Genomic DNA, 18,939 nt, shown 5'->3' with positions numbered 1-18,939 from the left:
GTCCTATGTACCATTACCTCTCACTTTCCCCCTTACATTTTCCTTCCTCCCTCCTTATTATTCCTGTTTTAGTTTATGATCTAAACACACACATTTACACACAGAGAGACATATGCATTCTTACATACACATGTACACATAATTCTAAATTATGTATATGAGAGAAAATGTATAGCATTTGTCTTTCTGGATCCGGTTTATTTAACATAATGCTTTCCAGTTCCCATGTTTTTCCCTGAAAATCTCATGATTTGGGTTTCTTTTAATGGCTGAATTAAATTCCAATGTGCATATGATTCACATTTTTTATCCAGCCATCTGTTGATGGACACTTATGCTTGTTCCATTTCCTTCCTGTTGTGACTAGTGTAACAATAAGTGAACAGTATACATGGGTGTGTGTTACAGCTCTAGTTGGGAACATGAACCTGGGAAGCAGGCCCTAAAAAAATGGGGCAGACTAAAGTCTCATGCAATAGCTGACTTTATTCAGAGCATCAGACAACTTATATTTTGAGGGTATTCTGACAGTTAAGGAAGGTCAAATGAGCAAAGGTCACATGAGATTAAACTGTATATTCAAAGGAAAACCACGCCTGGAAACTTCTTTGGACTAACAAAAGTAAGATGTTGAGTAATCTGAAATAAACCCACTCCTATTTACTACTATCCCTGGGAGGGGCACAAACGCACATTCTAAGAACAACCCATGTTTTAGAGAAACAGAAGTTACAAAACATTTGTTTTGTTCCCGTGGAGTTATCTTACAAGCTCTCAGAACGCTTCTCACACAGCTTAATTCATGGGCCATGTTCCAACAGGTGTGCAATTATCTCTAAGTCAATAGTCTAAAAAATATTTTGCAAGCAGGATATAGCAAATAAACCAACAGTTGCCAGATTCGAGACTAGAAAATGTGGATTTCATATGAACTTCTCAGCAGAGAGAGAGAAAAAAAAAACTATGAGCTATCACACACACACATATAGTTAGTATTAAATAATGTTTCACTTATATCTATAAAATAGTGTTTCAAACACAGACCCATGGTAACATTTTATTATTTATTAACTACTAGGTCTTTTGCTAACCAGCAAACCTATAAGCCACCAAAAATGTGCTCATGTGAGACAAATCTTTGGAATGGTATCACTCATAACAGACAGTGTTTCTTTTCTTACAAACATGGACAAAACTACCTTGTGAAAGTATCCTGGTGATGAAATAGGAGTCTATAGAATATGAAACATTAAACAGCATAGTTGATTCCCTCTGTTATTCACCCCAAGCCATTTACTGCAACTTCTCTGCTTCCAGATAAATTCTTTGACAGACTCAATAGTTTTCCAGTTACTGTAGTATAATGAAAATTTCCCTAAACTGATCATTAGAACAGCCTCCAAAGAGAGCTGGGGACAGTGGTACACACCTTTAATCCCAGCACTCAGGATCTCTGAGTTGCAGGCCAGCCTGGTCAAGAGAGAGGGGGGAGGGGGAGGAGGAGGGGGAGGGACAGTTGAGAGGGAGAGTTGAGAGGGAGAGTTGAGAGGGAGAGTTGAGAGGGAGAGTTGAGAGGGAGAGTTGAGAGGGAGAGTTGAGAGGGAGAGGGAGAGGGAGAGGGAGAGGGAGAGGGGAGAAAAAAAACAAAACAAAACATAAAAACAATAACAACAGCCAGCTTCTAAAGTGTCTCCATCTGCTGCTATAGCTACCTTTCTGTAAGTTACAACCTCTTCTTGCTGGCAGCCTGCTTTGGGGCAGAGATCATGGAACCATAAGGGTAAAGCCAAGTAACAAGAATATATTGAAAAAAAAAACGACATACTTCCATAGCTATACATGGTCCTATTATGATCTAGTAGTGATGGCAGTTGTACGAACTTTCCAAAACATCTTTTATCTTATGAGAGAATTATATCAATGTACTGCTGAGGGGGCAGATGCGATGGAACTTCGTGACAGGAGAGATGTCTTGCCATTCAGTCTTTAAAGCATTTGTCAAACCCCAAGTTGACGCTGGGTGATCCCACCTCTTTTGGACAGGGTCCCTTCAAGACGGTTTCTAGCCAACTTGTAACCAAGGATGGAGCCTTTCTACAGAAAAACAAACAATATTTAGACAGATCTAGATCATTAAAATATATGCAACTTGCCTGCCTCTTTCTTCTGTTGATAGCCATGGTCTTCAATTCTTAGGATTCCCAGGCAGGTGTCAGCCTTTTCTAATCCTAGGAGGTGTTTCAAGTGGCATCTCTGATCTATGGTGTGTTTTAATTTCTGATATTTTTCTCTTTCTGATAAAAACACATATCATTTTTCTAATCAACACAACTGACAAAAACAACTCATTAAAAAAATACATTAGGTAGCATTCTCCAGTTTCGTGTCCATACAGAATTTCAAAATGTAACATTATTTGGAAACAAGATGTTTTGGGGCATAATTTACAGTTAAGGGTCAGGATGAGATGACACAGGGTAAGAGTGGGCCATAAGACTGAAGGCTGGTGCTTTTCTAAGACAGAGGGCATAGGGAGGTGGCTACTCAGAGCAGATGGCAGCGTAAATTCCTATGCAGACACTTCTCCCACTTTCTCTCCTCCCTCTTCACACCATCATGTGTGTGTGTGTGTGTGTGTGTGTGTGTGTGTGATGTGCGCACATACAACTACAGTACTTGTAGTACTAGGTAGAGTGTATTTTCTGAATGAGGGGAGAGGGTGGCAGCCCTATGGTCATTCTGCTCAGATTGCATTTGAATAATTTTATAATGCAATCTTTGGAGAGAACCCTTCTTTGAATTTTATCAATGATGGCATCCTTTGTGAATCCTCAACTCTAGATAAATGTTAGCCCTGAAACAAAAGAAGGAAAATACAATACAAGAAAAAAATCATATTTAAAGTTCATACAGAATGAATTTTTAATAGAGTCTAATGTACACAAATATGCTCAGCTTGTAAATTTCCAAAACTGAACCAATCTACATAAAACACACTCAGATTAATAGAACATCAGGAAATGTCAGGGGTACTTAGGTTTTATTTCAGTTAGCACATTAGTCAAGAGCAATTGCTAGTCAGAGAGATGTTCAACCTCATTGATTGTTTGCTTGAGTTACCCAAACACATCCTCACACAGACAGACAGATAGATACACACACACACACACACACACACACACACACACATGAGAGGGAGGAGAGATAGGCATAGAGATAGATTACTAAGTCACTTATCTGTCTTTTATGGTTCAGTTATGGGAGTTTTAATTTTTAATAAGTGGTTATATTTTATTCTCATTTCATATAGAAGTCTATCATATGGTTATACTACTGAACTATTCTCTTATTGTTGTCCTAACAAATTACCACAAATTTGATGACTTAAAGCAACATGATTTATTGAGTTATTGCTTCATAGTTCTGAATTTTAAAAGCTTACAAATGAGTCTAGCTTAATGTTTCCTCTGGGAGCTTTAGGGGCAATCTTTGCCTGCCTTACTTAGCCTCCGAAGGCTGACATTTGCAGTGGTTCCAGATGCTGTCCTTCATCTTCAGAACTGGAAGGGCAGCAGCTTCTCTGCTCTCTGCCCCTACTCACATAGTCACATGTTCTACCTAATCCCTTGCACATTTGATTATATCAGGTTCATCTCTATCTCTCAGAATAATCCCTCCATCGAAAACACCTAAATTTAGTCATAGTCAGCAGAATCTCTTTCACCATGAAAAACATTCTCAGATTCTGCAAATTAGGACATAGACATCTAGGGAAGCCATTTTTCAGCCTACTGTATCAACAATATATTTTCTGTTGTATCATCTTGATGAGTGTTTTGGCAGTTTCCATTTTATCCAATTCTAATTATTCTACTATGACCATTTTTTTTTTACACATCGTTGGATTTTTGCTACTGGATATAATATATAATTGCTGCCCTATAGGTTAGAGACACCCAGCCTTACAACATTCTGCAAATGAGTTCCCAGCTAACAAAAGCATGAGTGAACGGTGGTTCTACATCCTTGTTGATGCTTAATATTGTCTCTATGCCTCCCTCTTTTCCTTTCTTCCATCTTCCCTCTTTTGTGTAGGAACCGGCATATATTTTATTCATGGGTCTGTATCTCTTTTGTAATATGATAAAATCTCTTGTTCTGCAAAGCTGAAGATTCCAAGGGCAGTTCCCGTTCTCAAAATGGATGCATCATCTTCAGGTGCCATTCTACCCCAATATGACAGCTATTCAAAGAAAAGTTGTGGTTCCCAGCCAACCAGCAACATACGCTATATTCCAAGGGAAGACTGCCCTGACTGGTGGCAAGTAAGAAAACTGAAAAGGTAAAGCTAAGCATTTAAGCCGGCTCCCCAGAATATGAATATAGAGTATAGAATGTCTATTGTCCCGTAGCCTCAGACTACAGCCTCAAAGCTGGTAGTGCAGGCCTTAGCTGAACTAGGGTGGTCATTTCCAGAAACATTGAGTACTTGAACTAAAAGAGTAGGGAAGCCCAGTGGCCCCTCTGGAGCTGAGAGTATATATTTCAATGATCCTATCTAACATTCCTCATGATCGCTTTAGCATTTTAGTCCCTCCCCTTCTTGCTCCCAATTCCTCCAAATAACTGCCTAATCCTAAGCATAGAATCTATAAGAGGTCTCCCTTATATAAAAGGGTGAGTTTACGGTAGGCTTACTTAGTCCTTTCAGGTTTTCAGCCAATGATGCTATCCAAACTCAGAATTGAAAGTATATTGAAAGTGAGTCTGTCTTTGGGGTCTTGGTGCTCAATAAGTGTTTAACTGACTAGCAACTGGTCAAGTGTTATCCCTTCCTTTTTTGCTGCCTTAGACTTCAGCCCCACCATACTGTCCACTCTGTCATTCTCAGAGATGTCAACTTCCTTGCCAAGGGCTGCTGGTGTCTGTCTCTACATAGACTAAATGCAGAGCCTATCTCTGACGCATAGTTTATCTCCTACTCCTTGACTCTTCTTACCCTCACTATTTTTACTTAAAGCAAATGCCTTACTGTATACAGAGTCATGTGGAACCTGAAAGAACGTAAGTATATACCATTGGATTTAAATGTCTTTAAAAATAATAAATTGTGGTTTTCCGCTCTAGGGTACAACTAGTTTCCGAGTGCATTGTCTATACCCAACTGCGGAGGCAAGGCTACATTTAATTGTCTTTTGCCCCGTTCCCGTATAGATCTAGGCTGGCAAGATGGCTGTCTGCCTGAGTATCCAGTTCAGGGCATGTCACCTCTGAGGCTCTGAGTTCAGTCCCACATTTCTCATGATTGAAGGAGTGAACTTGCTACTTCAAGCTATTGCAAGTCTCTCCCTCTCTCTCTCTCTCTCCCTCCCCCCCCCTCTCTCACACACACACACAAACTGAATGTAAAAACAAAACACAAGGCTAAATAAATTGCTTTGCCTTTTTCAATGAGATTTTCTGACATAGGAGGAAGGCAAACGTCTCTTCTGGGGGTCGGGTAGACTGGTAAAGAAGGTGGAGAGGAGGCATTTTAGAAACGAGGGCATTTAGAATTCTCTTGGCATATCTTAAAACAAAGCCAGAGGATCGTTTCCTTGCCAAAGCAGCCTGCCCCTGTGAAGGCAAACAGGAAATGGTGTCTAAATTCCAGACAAAGAAACCTTTGGACTTGAGGAGGAGGTAAGCAATTCCTCGTGCTCTTAAAAGCTGAGCCTATGAGCCGCAAAGGTCTACGCTAATCTTGCTGCTTCATCTGTGTCCGGAGGAGTTGCAAGTACAAGATTTTTAGCTCTAATCACACCAACAGAGAGGAGAAAAATATACATAACAAATATGTAAAGGACAGAGTGGTGCACATCCACAAGAGAGCAGAGCAAAGGTAGTCAGGCCGTTTCCTGATCCAGGGCTCCTGCTGCTGAAGTTAAGACCTAGCTGAAGCAAATCGCTTTGTCAATTAACATTCAATCATCATACACTTTTAAATGTACCGTCAACAACAACAAAACCACCCAGCTGTCACCTCAAAGGGGACAAGAAAGAGTTTAGAGCCAGATATGAGTGCCCATGGCCCAGGATCACAAATTGAGCTCACCTCAAATTCCATGTTCTAATGAGATAGCAATTTTATGAACTTCTCATAGAAACAGAACAATAAAAAAAGCCATGAAGCAAAACCATTTTCAATGGGTAAAAACCTAGTGGTGGAGGTGGTTTATAGCAAAGAGGGAGGGAGCGCCTGTGTTATAGGCCTCAGATGTTACCAGATGACAATTTAACTTTGGGGTTTGTAGAAGCTAATGGTTGCGAAGTCTCACAAAACCAGCAACAAGTGGCTAAGCCAGGTGCCTGTTAACATACCAAAGCAGGCGCTGGCTAACTCTCCCAGTGTCCATACAATACCTGTGGCCCTCCCAGCATTCCCCACCCCAACCTCTACCCTAAATGCCTCCCTCGCTGGGAGAAACTTAAGGCTTCCCTTCGCCTAGCTTCTCTACCTCCTATGTAAGGCAGGCTACACTTTGGCCTGGGCTGCTTCGGTTGGTCGGCCTAATCCTCTCCCGCTCCTTCCCTCCTCTCTTGGTCTGGTTTAGTCTGCTGGCCGTGTTCACCCTGGACTCTTCTCTCTGCCTGCTTTTTGCCTTGAACCTACAATAAAAATCTCCATACTCTACGAGTAGTGCTGTCCTTTTATTTCATGTTTCCAGAGGTCTGTTAAGTTAATACATTCCAGGTTTTACTGTCAGTCACAGGGATGATTGGCCATACACAGAGATGGACAAGGGCTGGCTGACAAGAGAACTAAAGATAGCCTGAGATAGATAAAACAAAATTAGGTTCTGGATATGCACCATTCCAGCGTCTCTGCAATCGCTGACGTTCTAATCTGCTAGCCTTGCAGAAGAGCCAGTGGAAGGTATGACTGCTCTCTAAGAACCTTCATTTTCACCACACTAATCATATCCCTTTACTGGCAGCGAGGAAGACATTGCATGCAGTAACCAACTGGAAAGAAATATCGCCTCTCACAGCACCTCAAAGATGTCATGGTAAATCCAATTGAGACGCTACTTTATACTCAAAATTTACTTCCGCTTGCAGAAAAAAATAAAAAACTAACCACATTTGAAATAAGTTTGCAATGAGGCTTTACATGCAAGGTAAATATAGTCCAAAAATATCCATGTAATTTGCCTCTGAATTACATATGTGGACCTCACTGAGGTTTCCTTAGTTAAGGTTTTCCTCACACTGATTATATCAACTCTTCAGTCATGAAGTACTCAAGTACTGCGATATGCTGGCTCAGACAACTTTAACAAGTGAGAAAGCAACCCAGAATAAATCATTCCCTAAGAATAGCTCTGTCCACATCACCAACATTTTAAAAACATTATTATATTATATATTTTTTATTTTTATGTGCATGAGTGTTTTGGCTGCATGTATGTTGTGTACCACATATGTGTAGTGCCCACAGAGGCCAGAAGAGGGCACTGGATCTCTCGGAATTGGAATTACAGCCAGTTGTGAACTGCCATGTGGGTGCTAAGAACTGAACCGAAGCTCTCTGTGAGAGTAGGGAGTGCTCTTAACCACCGAGCTACCTCTCCAGGCCCAGCAGCACATTTTTAAACGTTCTACACTAGCCATCTTCGTAGGAATCTTCATGTGTTTCATAAGGTTAACTCTTCAGAAAGGGTCTAAATAACCCGATTGAATTCCCAGGAGCCTCTCCTGTTGAAGCGGTGTTCTCTTCCTGCACTGGCCACAGATGTAGCTTGTGAATGACCAATTTTTCACTTTGCTGATACCTTTCCCAAGTGCAAAGGGGAAACTTAGAAGTCTAGATTTTGTCTATGAGGATACAATAACTTGGTATTTCTGTACTAAGTGGTTGTATGGTTTCTTGCTGTACTAGGCAGTTGCATTGTTTCTTGCTTTCCTTGTTTGTTTGGCATTCATGCTGTTTCTCAACTCTTCTTAAGGGGATTCCCTGAGTCAAGTTCATCAGAAGAAGAGGAAAATCTGCATGCTTATGAGTGAGTGTTGAAAATCTTGTACGTTTTTCTAAAACTAGAATTAGATGTTTTTATTTGATTCCTTAAAGGTATTAAAACAGATGGTTAGACTCTCAGAAGATTGCACTTACGTGGGTAAATTAATGTGAGGCTCTGAGCCATTTTTCTAAATGGCAGGTGGTAATGAACTTAGTTATTATCAGTGAGGATGTTTTTCCCCAGTCTGGACCATCTAAATCTGCTGCATATACTCACTGGATTTATCATGTGCTGAACGTTCTCATTTCATAGATAAATAATATAATGGTTCTGCTCATTAGTTTTTTTGCTGGATCCCTCTAATCAAGGTAACATTGGAAGCTCTTACTAAAGCATTTGTCATGATGCACTAATTTCACACAGCAGTGCACTGAGCTACTCAACATAACAGCATTTATGTATATAGAGTCTTATTCATAGGATGACCTTATTATTTGACATTAAAGTTGAGATTCCTGACAGAGAGATAAGTTCCAATAGTTATCTGGCACAAATTCATCTGTCCTGGGAAAATAAGAATAAGTGGTCACTGAAACTATATCCTTGGGTAGGCCAAAGGTTAAGCAAGGCCTCTTTAAGGATCTTTCCAAAATTCAGGGATTTCTGTTATTCTATAAATATTGACTTTATTAAAGATTTGTGATAAAGAAAAATTAAAACAGTGTATCATACTGTATTTTGAAGTCACTCAGCGTTTAGAGGACTTCAGAGAGTTTTAGGATTCATATGGACACTAGGATTCCATATGCTCTAGTTCTCTTCTGAGTGAGTGCTAGTATTTGGTTACATGTCAAGTGAGAGCTTTTACAATAGACCTATATGTTCCCTCTTCTCCTTTTACCTGTAATCTGTCACCAGGTTCTAAGCATAACTGTCACATTAGGGAAGATGTGGTATAGCCTCCATTCTCTTGTGCTTCTACTTCTTTTCTACATTCTAGCCTCCTATTATAGTTAATTTAGCTATCAACTTGATGGAAACCTAGGAAGAGAGAACGTCAATTGTAGAATTGCCTCCATCAAAATGACCTATGAGCATGTCCATGGGGGCATTTTCTTGATTGATAATAAGTGGGAGGGTCCATCTCAGCTCACTGTAGACAGTGCCACCCCTGGATAAGTGGTTTTGAATGCTACAAAAAAGCAGCAAGCCATGGAAAGCAAGCCAGTAAGCAGAATTCCTTGGTGATTTCTGCTTCAATTCTTGTCTCTGGGAGGAGAGCAAATCTTTACATTGTCAAGGCTTAGTCTTTAGCACTGAGATGACTAGAAGTTCTACCACACTGTCTCCACTAGGTTGAAATAATGTGAGAGATTTATACATTGTGGAAATTATCATAAAAGACCCATCTCCTTCAAAAATCAAAAATATTTTCTCAAAAGGAACTCAAGACTTATAGAGCTATATGACCCTAATCTATTATTATTATTATTATTATTATTAATTCACTTCACATCCTGCTCATTGCCTCTCTCCTGGTCACTCCCTCCCACAATTCTTCCCCCATTCCCCATCCCCTTCTCCTCTGAGTGGATGGGGGCCTCTAGCTATCCTCCCCACCCCCACTATCAAGTCTCTGCAGGGCTAGGCCCATCCTCTCCCACTGAGGCCAGACAAGGTAGCCCAGTTAGAAGAACATATCCCATGGACAGACAAAAGCTTTTGGAACAGCCCCCGTTCCAGATGTTTGGGACTCACATGGAGACCAGGCTGTACATCTGCTATGTATGTTTGGAGAGGCCGAGCTCCAGCCTGTGTATGCTCTTTTGTTGGTGGTTCAGTCTCTGAGAGCCCCAATGATGACCCTATATTGTACTTGATATTTCCGTATATCCTATACTGTGAGTGCCACTATCTGTGGATCTTACATTCTTAATTCAATCAGCAATTCAACTTCATTTAAATAAATATGGAAGCACTGGGATTTAGATGGAAGATGTTAGGGCTAGAGCTGGGGCCCTGCTTTTTTTTTTTTTTTTTTTTTTTTTTTTTTTTTTTTTTTTTGCCAGGACCCAGCAAAATAATGGCGCGGGTAACATGTCTATTCATGCAAAAGGTTAGGAAGGTGTATGCCTGTTTGCTTTCCATTATGATGAAACACTGACCAAAAGCAACTTGTGAGAGGAAAGGATTCATTTGGCTTATGCCTATAAGTCATGCTCTGTCACTACAGGAAGTCAGGGCAGGAACTCAAGCAAGAATTTTGAAGGCAGGACTGCTTGCTGTTTCATGCAGCGTTTCCTCCAACCAGGTAACTCTCTCACAGCTGAGAAAGTACAGCAGAAACCATGGAAGAAAGCTGCTCGGTGGCTTGCTCACAGGGCCATGCATAACTAGCTTTCTATACAGCCCAGGATCACCTGACCTGGAATAGCACCACTTTGAATGGGCTTAATATTCCTACATCAATTAACAACCACGTCAATACCCCACACATATGTCCACAGGCCAATCTGATTTGGACAATCCCTCAATTAAGATTCAACACTTCTCAGGTTGCTATGCTATGCCCAAGGCTAACTGAGACAATGCAGTATATATACCATCTCAGCTTCCACATCCAAGTCCATGTTTATTCCTGATCCTTGCTTCCTTCTATCTACCCACAGGTGTATATCCCAGACCAGGGCTTTTAAAACGTTTTCTGCTCATGGTCCTTTTTTTTTTTTTTTTAATCAGAGAAAACTTTGTGACCCAAGGTATATAGAGTTATAAACTAGAAACCAAAATTTTACTGATAAATCATAAAGGATTTTATTTTAAAGTACTTCTTAATTTACATATAACTTTGCCATTTATTAAAGATGAAAGCAAATTTGCTTGTGCATATTACATAAAGAATTAAACATTGGAAGAACATCCTCAATGTTTCACGGAGTTGATTGATTTTTTAAAAAATACTTTATATTATTTTATTTTATGTGTATGGGTATTTTATCTAGGTGTATGTGTACCACTTACATGCCTAGTGCCCAGAGAAGCCAGAAGAAGGAGTTGGATCCCCTGGAACTGGAGTTAGAACCAGTTATGAACTACTGTGTGGGTGCTGGGAACTGAATTCATATCCTCTGGAAGAGCAGTCACTGTTCTTAATTGCTGAGCCATCTCTCCAGCCCATGATCAATATTTTTGACAGTTGTCAGTGCTGAAAAATGTCACTTTGTGTAGAGATACAGTACAAAATGGAAAATGTTTAAGGTCCTTTTAGAAATTGTTCCAAAAAAAAAAAAAAAAAAAGCCGGGCAGGTGGATTTCTGAGTTCGAGGCCAGCCTGGTCTACAAAGTGAGTTCCAGGACAGCTGAGGCTACACAGAGAAACCCTGTCTCAAACAAACAAACAAACAAAAAACAAACAAACAAAACCCGAAATTGTTGCAAAATCTTCTCTAGTGCTAAACTAAAATTCATTGAATAATTGTTTTAATGAAATTCCAGAAAAATAATTCAAATGACAATTATTAGAATGGAACATTCTAATAAAATATAGTACAAAGATATACTGATTTGATATTTGCCATGGGAAATATTATAAAACAAACCTGCACATTCCCAAACTTGTGCTGACAACTCTCAGCCCCACTGAGGTCCTGCTGGCTCTGTCTCTACCCATCGACTCTCCGTCAGGGCCGGAGCTCCTGAGTTCCTTTTGCTACCATGCCAGCCCCACACGACTGTCCACCCCACGGTCAGCCACCACAACACCCAGCAACCTGGTAGAAACAAAACTCTAGAAGCTTATAATTAACCAAACAGATTTATGTATCAATAAATTCTCAATTCACAAGATGCCAATACAATAATTTCAGAACCAGTTGATAATGGTAAAAGCTGCCCACCTGGATTAGACAGATTATCCCAACTAGCCGTATCCTTTATGGTATCATAACTACTGTGGCTATTTAAACCACGCTGGATCTGGCTTTCCTTCCTGTTTGTCCATCTCCATCTTGGCTCCTCTCCTTTTTCCGGAGATGCTCTCTGTCTCTGCAACTCTTAGCGCTGCCTCCCTTTTCCCTGTCCAATCACAGGCCTCCTGCTGCACTAATATTTTAATGTATTTGGACAGGGAAAATCCTGTCACAAATACTTACATGCTGAGAAATAATGGTAGGAAAAGATTACATCTCTGTTTTTAGGAATTAAACCATTACATTTCTATGAGAGCAGACAACTTTGCATGTATAGTACAAGTACTGTGATTCAGATAGCATTTATTAGTGTTGTGGATATAATAAAAAAAATGCCCATTGCAAAGCATGTATATTATATGTCCAAAACAAGACGGCAGTGAAGTTGTATCATGTAACCTGGGCAGGCACTGCCAAAAACACCTGGTTCATCACATGTGTAGTTTAAAATTAATTTTTGTTTGGTACACTTTCAGGAACCTTTTACTATTGACATTTTGTGACCCACCCACCCCCATAGTCAATTATTCATTTCTACATGGGGGTCCCAATAAGTTCTTAAGAAGCTGTGTGCTGCTTAGCAGTGGTAGTTCATGCCTTTAATCCCAGCACTTGGGAGGCAGAGGCAGTCAGATCTCTGAGTTTGAGGCCAGCCTGGGCTACCGAACAAGTCCCAGGACAGCCAACAAACCCTGTCTCAACCCCACAACAAAACTCCCACCCCCCACCCCCGCCAAAGAAGCTTTGCTCTATATCACTTTCTTTAAATGGTGTTTTGATTAGCTTTTATTAGATTGAAATATGAGTTAAACAGAAAACTCTCATGAATACCTCAAGTGTTAATTAAACATCTGTAAGGGTAGAGTTAAAAGGATTTTTCTTGTGTGTATGGTTTTTCGAGACAGGGTTTCTCTGTATAGCCCTGGCTGTCCTGGAACTCACTTTGTAGATCAGGCTGAACTCGAACTCAGAAATCCGCCTGCCTCTGCCTCCCGAGTGCTGGGATTAAAGGCGTGTGCGACCATGCCTGGCTGGGCTGGAGAGATGGCTCAGCCATCAAAGGCTCAGCTCACAACCAAAAATATAAAAGGAGCTTCTTGCGTTCAGCCCTGTGACAGCTAATCTTGGTTGTCAACTTGACATTCCTGGCAAAAGGGAGCTTCAACTGAGGAATTGCCCTCCCGCTGTTGGCTGTGGAGCATTTTCTTAATTGCTAATTGAGATGGAGGGCCAGGCTTTTGTGGACTCTATCATCTCTAAGCAGGTGGGCCTAAGTCATCTAAGAAAGTTAGCTGAGCGAGCCAGCAGAAGCTAGCCAGTTCACTGGACTGCCATTGGTCTCTAGTTCAAGCCTCTGCTTTGAGTTCCTGCATTGATTTCCCTCAATAATGTACAGCCTGAAAGCTGAAATAAACCATTTCCTCCCCAACTTGCTTTGTTTATCACAGCAACATAAAATAAATTAGTATAGCCCCCTTAATTTTACAGATAGCTAAGTCTATGGTCAAAAAAAAAAAAAAAGACTAAGAGGCTTGTTCAGAGTCAAACAACTATAGATGAGGTAGTTCTTTCTAGAGCTCAGATCTCCAAACTGGCTAGTCTAAGAATCTTTGCACTTTATTGAACTGTCCAGCTACTATTATTTTTTATTCTGTTAATACAGATACCATACAAAATAGCAGTTCCCATTCATAGAAGAGACACTTTCTACCTTGCTTTTCTCCCACAAGCCTTAGCATTCACCATCCCTCTTCTTGAGCACATCTTTCCTCTTCTAGTCAATTCCTCCAAATTCCCCAAACCCGTGCCCCATTGCACTTCATAACCTATTTATTCCTGTATGTGATATTTTACCCCATGCCAGAGGGACACAGAAATATAAAACATAAATGTATTGTTGTGTTTCACATACAAAGTAAGGCACAATGTTCTTGGCTCGTTAATTAAATTAGCAAAGGTTAATTTTTTGTTTCAAATTTTTATTATAATTCTCCAGTAATCAAAGCAGTGGCATTGGCATGAAGATAGACAAAAGCCACAAGAGAGAGCAGGCTCAGAAACAGCCCCCCCCCCCCAGTGCTTGGAGGACGTTTTACCACCAAAGGGTAACATGCAAAGCTGGATATCCACACGTGAAGAGTAGAAAGTCAGACCTTACATCACACACAAAGATTAACTCAAAATGCATCAAAGAGCAAAGATAAGAGCTAAAACTAAAATTCCCAGGGTATGCTATTGACAACTCCCTTGGATGCTCCCTTGGATGGGTCAATGCTTTTGTGGATATGACTACCAAAAATTCAACCAGAGCCAACAACCCAACTATTAATGGACAGAGGACTAAAAGGATTTCTTCAAATAATATATAAAGAAGGCCACCAAGCATAAAGAACATGTGACATCAGTAGTCAGGGAAATAGGAAGCAGAAGCACTGGTAGATCTTCACACCTCTTAGAATGGCTACTAAAAATGAGTAAGATTCACAAGGACATGGGCAGTTTTAATCTTTGTGCACTGCTGATAGGAACATAAAATAATATGGCTGCTAAGGAAACTACGGCAGTGCCTACAAATAAAAACAGAATTATGGTATGACATACAGTCTTCTGTATTGAAATTGAAAGCAAGGTCTTAAGGATATTTGTAAATACATGCTCACAGCATAGTCAGGAGCTCCAGGGTGGAAACAAACCGAGGTACCCACTGCTGGATGAGTAGGGAACAAGATACAGACAACATACATACAACATACACTTATCTTAGTCAGGGTTTGTATTCTTGCACAAAACATCATGACCAAGAAGCAAGTTGAGGAAAGGATTTATTCAGCTTACACTTCCACATTGCTGTTCATCACCAAAGGAAATCAGGACAGGAACACACACAGGGCAGGAACTTGGAGGCAGGAGCTGATGCAGAGGCCATGGAGGGAGCTGCTTACTGGCTTGTTTTCCCTGGCTTGGCTTTCTTATAGAACTTAGAACTACCAGCCCAGGGATGGCACCACCCACAATGAACTAGGCCCTCTCACCTTTGATCACTAATTGAGAAAATGTCTAACAGCTGGATCTCACAAAGGCATTTCCTCAAGGGAGGCTTCTCTCTCAGTGATAACTCCAGCTTGTGTCAAGTTGACACACAAACCAGCCAGTACATACACTTACTCCTTCCTTATTCTTATTCTTATTCTTATTCTTATTCTTATTCTTATTCTTATTCTTATTCTTATTCTTCTTATTCTTTTATTCTTATTCTTATTCAGTACATACTATTTGTTCTTACAAAGGAAGGGAACTCTGATACATAATACAAACCTTGACAGTGTTTTGCTATGTGAAATAAGCTAGCCCCCATCCATCACTGAAACACACACACACACACACACACACACACACACACACACACATACACACACACACCAGGCACTTAGGGTACTCAAATTCAGAAACAGAAAAGAGAATAGTGATTACCATGAAAAGAGAGTATGCCAGGGACAAGAACAACCTGACAATGGCTGGGAGTTATTAGATGTTCACACTATACATTTTGTGGAGTGGATGCAGAATTGTGCTGCAGGCCAACTACAGTGTATTGTGGATATATACTTAACCACATTAAGGTTTATTATTTCTACTTAACTAATTTTGAATATGATCATGAATAAAGGTGTATAAAATTATTTTGAGAGCACAGGACTACAGGTAAGAGGTCAAATTTACATAAGTCTCTGTAAGTTTAGGTTAGCAGTGGTTTCTTTTATTTATTTATTTATTTTTATTATGTATTTTCCTCATTTACATTTCCAATGCTATCCCAAAAGTCCCCCATACCTTCCCCCCGACTCCCCTACTCACCCACTCCCACTTTTTGGCCCTAGCAGTGGTTTCTTAAGGTACACTGAAAGAACAAAACACATTGTCCTTATCCAATATGAAAACTGCAGGAGCCAAGCGCAGCGTGTACCTTCTGGGAAGTGAAGCTGTGAAAATACTTGCTCTGTGTTCAAGGCTTTGGTGATTCCTGGCCAGCCTGGGCTAAGATACATAAAGGCAACATACAAAAATAAAATTTGTGCTTCAGAGAGTATCAAGAGATTGAGAAAGACAAACCACAAGTTGAGAAAATACCAAGTAATCTTTAAGATACTTGAGTCGACAATAAATAATCTTACAGGAAAATAAAAAGATAACCCAACTGAAAGTCCGACTGTAGACAGAAATAAGAATTCTGCAAAGGCAGCATAGAAAGCCAATGAACACATGAAAAACTGCTCGGGTTATTAGACAGTAGAGAAATGTAAACCAAGATCCCAATTAGATGCCTCTTCGTCCCAAGTAGAATGTCTATAAGCAATAGGAACAGTTGTGATGGGTGCTGGAGCCTAGATCCCATGACAGCATGAAATGGTGGTTAAAAAAAATCATTGTAGAAAATATAATTGAGGCTGTCATAATACCATCCTGGAGTTCCACTCTAAGGCATGTATTAAATGAAACATTTTGAACTTTTACACAGATGTTCATAGCGTTAGTCAAAAGCCCCAAAGTAGAAACAGCTCAGAGTTCATCTGCTGTTTCATGAAGAAAACACACTGAGTTTGTCTACTATGGAATGTTACTCAGCAGTGCTACATTACAGACTGATGCTACACGTGAATAAACCTTTAAAACTTGGTAACAGGACTCAGAAAAGACTGGACTATAGACTATCACTCATCTAACATGATGAGTAGAGGGAGCAGAGGGAAGAAGGACAGAGTACTAAGGAGTGTAAGTTTCTGGAAAAGATGAGACTGTTCTGGAAGTAGATAGTGGTGACTGCTGCATGCTTCAGGAACACTCTAAAATCCCCAGGATTGTATAATGGAAGGTTTAATTATGAGATAAATGACTCTCTCCAAATAAAGCTATATCTAGACAAATGGAGGCATTCCGTACAAACACATTTTACTCTCAGTTGAAATTGAAGCGCTAGTGGAATGTGTGGCTCAGTGGTGGAGCTTCCTAGCCTTCAGAAGGTGCAGTCCTCCACACTGCACAGACACCAAGCTTGGGACATGGGTGGCAGGACTGAAGGATGCATTACCCCCCACTCCCAGTGGGGGCAGTATATAGAGCAGACCTCTGTCACACCCTAGGGAATCCTCACAGCTTCAAAACTTTTAAAACTGCAAGTGAACTTCCCAATCCCCAGTGAACTATGGAAAAATATAGGAGCTAAAATGACTCTCTGTTCAATGGCAAGAATCAAACTGAAGATTTAGTTTCCTGATGGCTCTCTACTGTGGTAAGTAGTCAAAATAAAATGATCAGGATTCTAAGCTTTCCAGCCACTTCAGGTCATTGCCATTTGCTGTCTAGAGTGGACATGTGTTCCTTCCATTTGCTGCAAATTCCAGTGTTTAGGGATGAGGCCCATAACTCATCCTATGTGACTGTGAATGGTGTTGGCACAGTACATGTGACCAGAATCTAGCCAAGATCACAAAGGATGGAGCAGGAGTATATGACGCAGAAAAGACCAGAGTTCTTCAGTAGGGTGTGATTTGTGAGCCTGTACTCTCATTTTTGGAGTCCAGATCTTGTGGATGTGGACTGAGACTGGTATCATCCTTTTACGAGAAGGATGGCCTAAAATTGAAACCAAGAAACAGAAACAAGAGTTGGAGAGTCTAACAACAGGTTCTATGTTGCTAACTATGCCTATCTCATCGTGGCCTCCTAGATGCACATACTGTATATTCTGATTGAAGAGTCATCCTTGAACATACTCTCTCCATTAGGCAATTCCCAAAACACACTAAGTTCTTATCCTATAGTTGTTCAGTTCCATGTATTTTCTATAAATGACTTCAAACAGCAGAATCCTTCAGAAACAGCACTGATCCATTTTCTCTGGTGTCCTTGGGAGGGAACATCTGGCTCAGAGGTCGAACAGATGCTACTGTGCTTTCTATTTTGTTTCTTTTCTATTAAGGTCCAGAGAAAATCCTAGGCGATTTTTATCTTGCTTTCAACATAATGTTATCAATGTCCCGTTCTTCCTCTGAATCTTGATCTGGCATCCAACATTGATCTTTTACACTCAAAGGGGAAAAAAATGAATACTGCAAAGCTCTGCAGGAGCCTTCCTTCAAACACTGCCGTGGGGATTTTCCTTCCTGGAGCACACAGGCCAACTGTAGCAGACATGCACCCAGGTCCTCCTTCATGGCCTCGCACGCACTGCCCTTCAGCTTGTCCTCATAATACCAGGGTATGGCTGGGCCTGCAGCACTCACCACACCAGATCACAGTCTTCGGTCCAGTTATTTTTTTTTTTTAAGAAAAAGAATTCTGCTTAACTTTTCCACATATCTTTGCCTCTTGCCTGGATATCACCTTAGATGTTTATCTCTTCCTGTTCTGAAGAAAAAAAATTTAAAAAGTATTTGCTTTGAGACTAGTTGATATAAAATATGCTCCTATCAAGTTATTAAAATAAATGGTTGAGTTGAAAGACAAGAGTATTTATCCTTGGCTACGCTGGCTTTCCCATTGCAACCCTCAGGGATCTGATCTCTGGTCCTCATTCAAAGAGTGAAATGTGGGCTAGCTTGGAGTCACCTAGAAGGACTCTAGCAGCCTACTCACAACTTGATATCAGCTAGGCCTCACCTCAGAAATAGAATATGGACGACTAAGCGTCTGAGTTTTGAAAAATATCCTCAGGTAATACTGTCCAAGAATTAGGTTTGAATGTCCGTATTGTATTATAAGCCAATGCCTTATTTTACAGAGTCAAAAGTTGAGGGACAAGTTGTATGATTTAAAAATGATTAATTCTCCAATCCAGAATTCTTTTGCAGCTGGTTTGCTGGGAATATCTCCAGGTCACAATCTGAGCAGTTACTGAGACAAAAGGTAAATGATAGTGTTTTCCTCTATTCATGCCAAAGAATCCGGGTCTGTGTCTGTGTGCGTGCGTGCAC

The 18,939-nt window shown here is 40.4% G+C and overlaps 1 protein-coding gene and 1 pseudogene across 1 annotated transcript in view; one reads left to right on the top strand and one right to left on the bottom strand.

Moving 5' to 3' along the window:
• The window catches only part of Bmx (BMX non-receptor tyrosine kinase), a 65,352-nt gene that overhangs the window by 18,950 nt on the left and 27,463 nt on the right, over positions 1 to 18,939 (top strand). Inside the window, exons 7-10 of the mRNA NM_009759.4 lie at positions 4,167 to 4,342; positions 6,978 to 7,049; positions 7,989 to 8,042; positions 18,817 to 18,871. Of these exons, the coding sequence (NP_033889.2) occupies positions 4,167 to 4,342; positions 6,978 to 7,049; positions 7,989 to 8,042; positions 18,817 to 18,871 (357 nt within the window). The remainder of the gene's footprint in view (positions 1 to 4,166; positions 4,343 to 6,977; positions 7,050 to 7,988; positions 8,043 to 18,816; positions 18,872 to 18,939) is intronic.
• On the bottom strand, positions 13,939 to 18,273 carry Gm19251 (predicted gene, 19251; annotated as a pseudogene).

This window comes from Mus musculus, chromosome X (assembly GCF_000001635.26).
Source record: "Mus musculus strain C57BL/6J chromosome X, GRCm38.p6 C57BL/6J".
Classification (NCBI taxonomy): Eukaryota; Metazoa; Chordata; class Mammalia; order Rodentia; family Muridae; genus Mus; species Mus musculus.
Note: the sequence above shows the minus strand (reverse complement) of the source record. Positions and strands in the feature narration are given on the sequence as shown.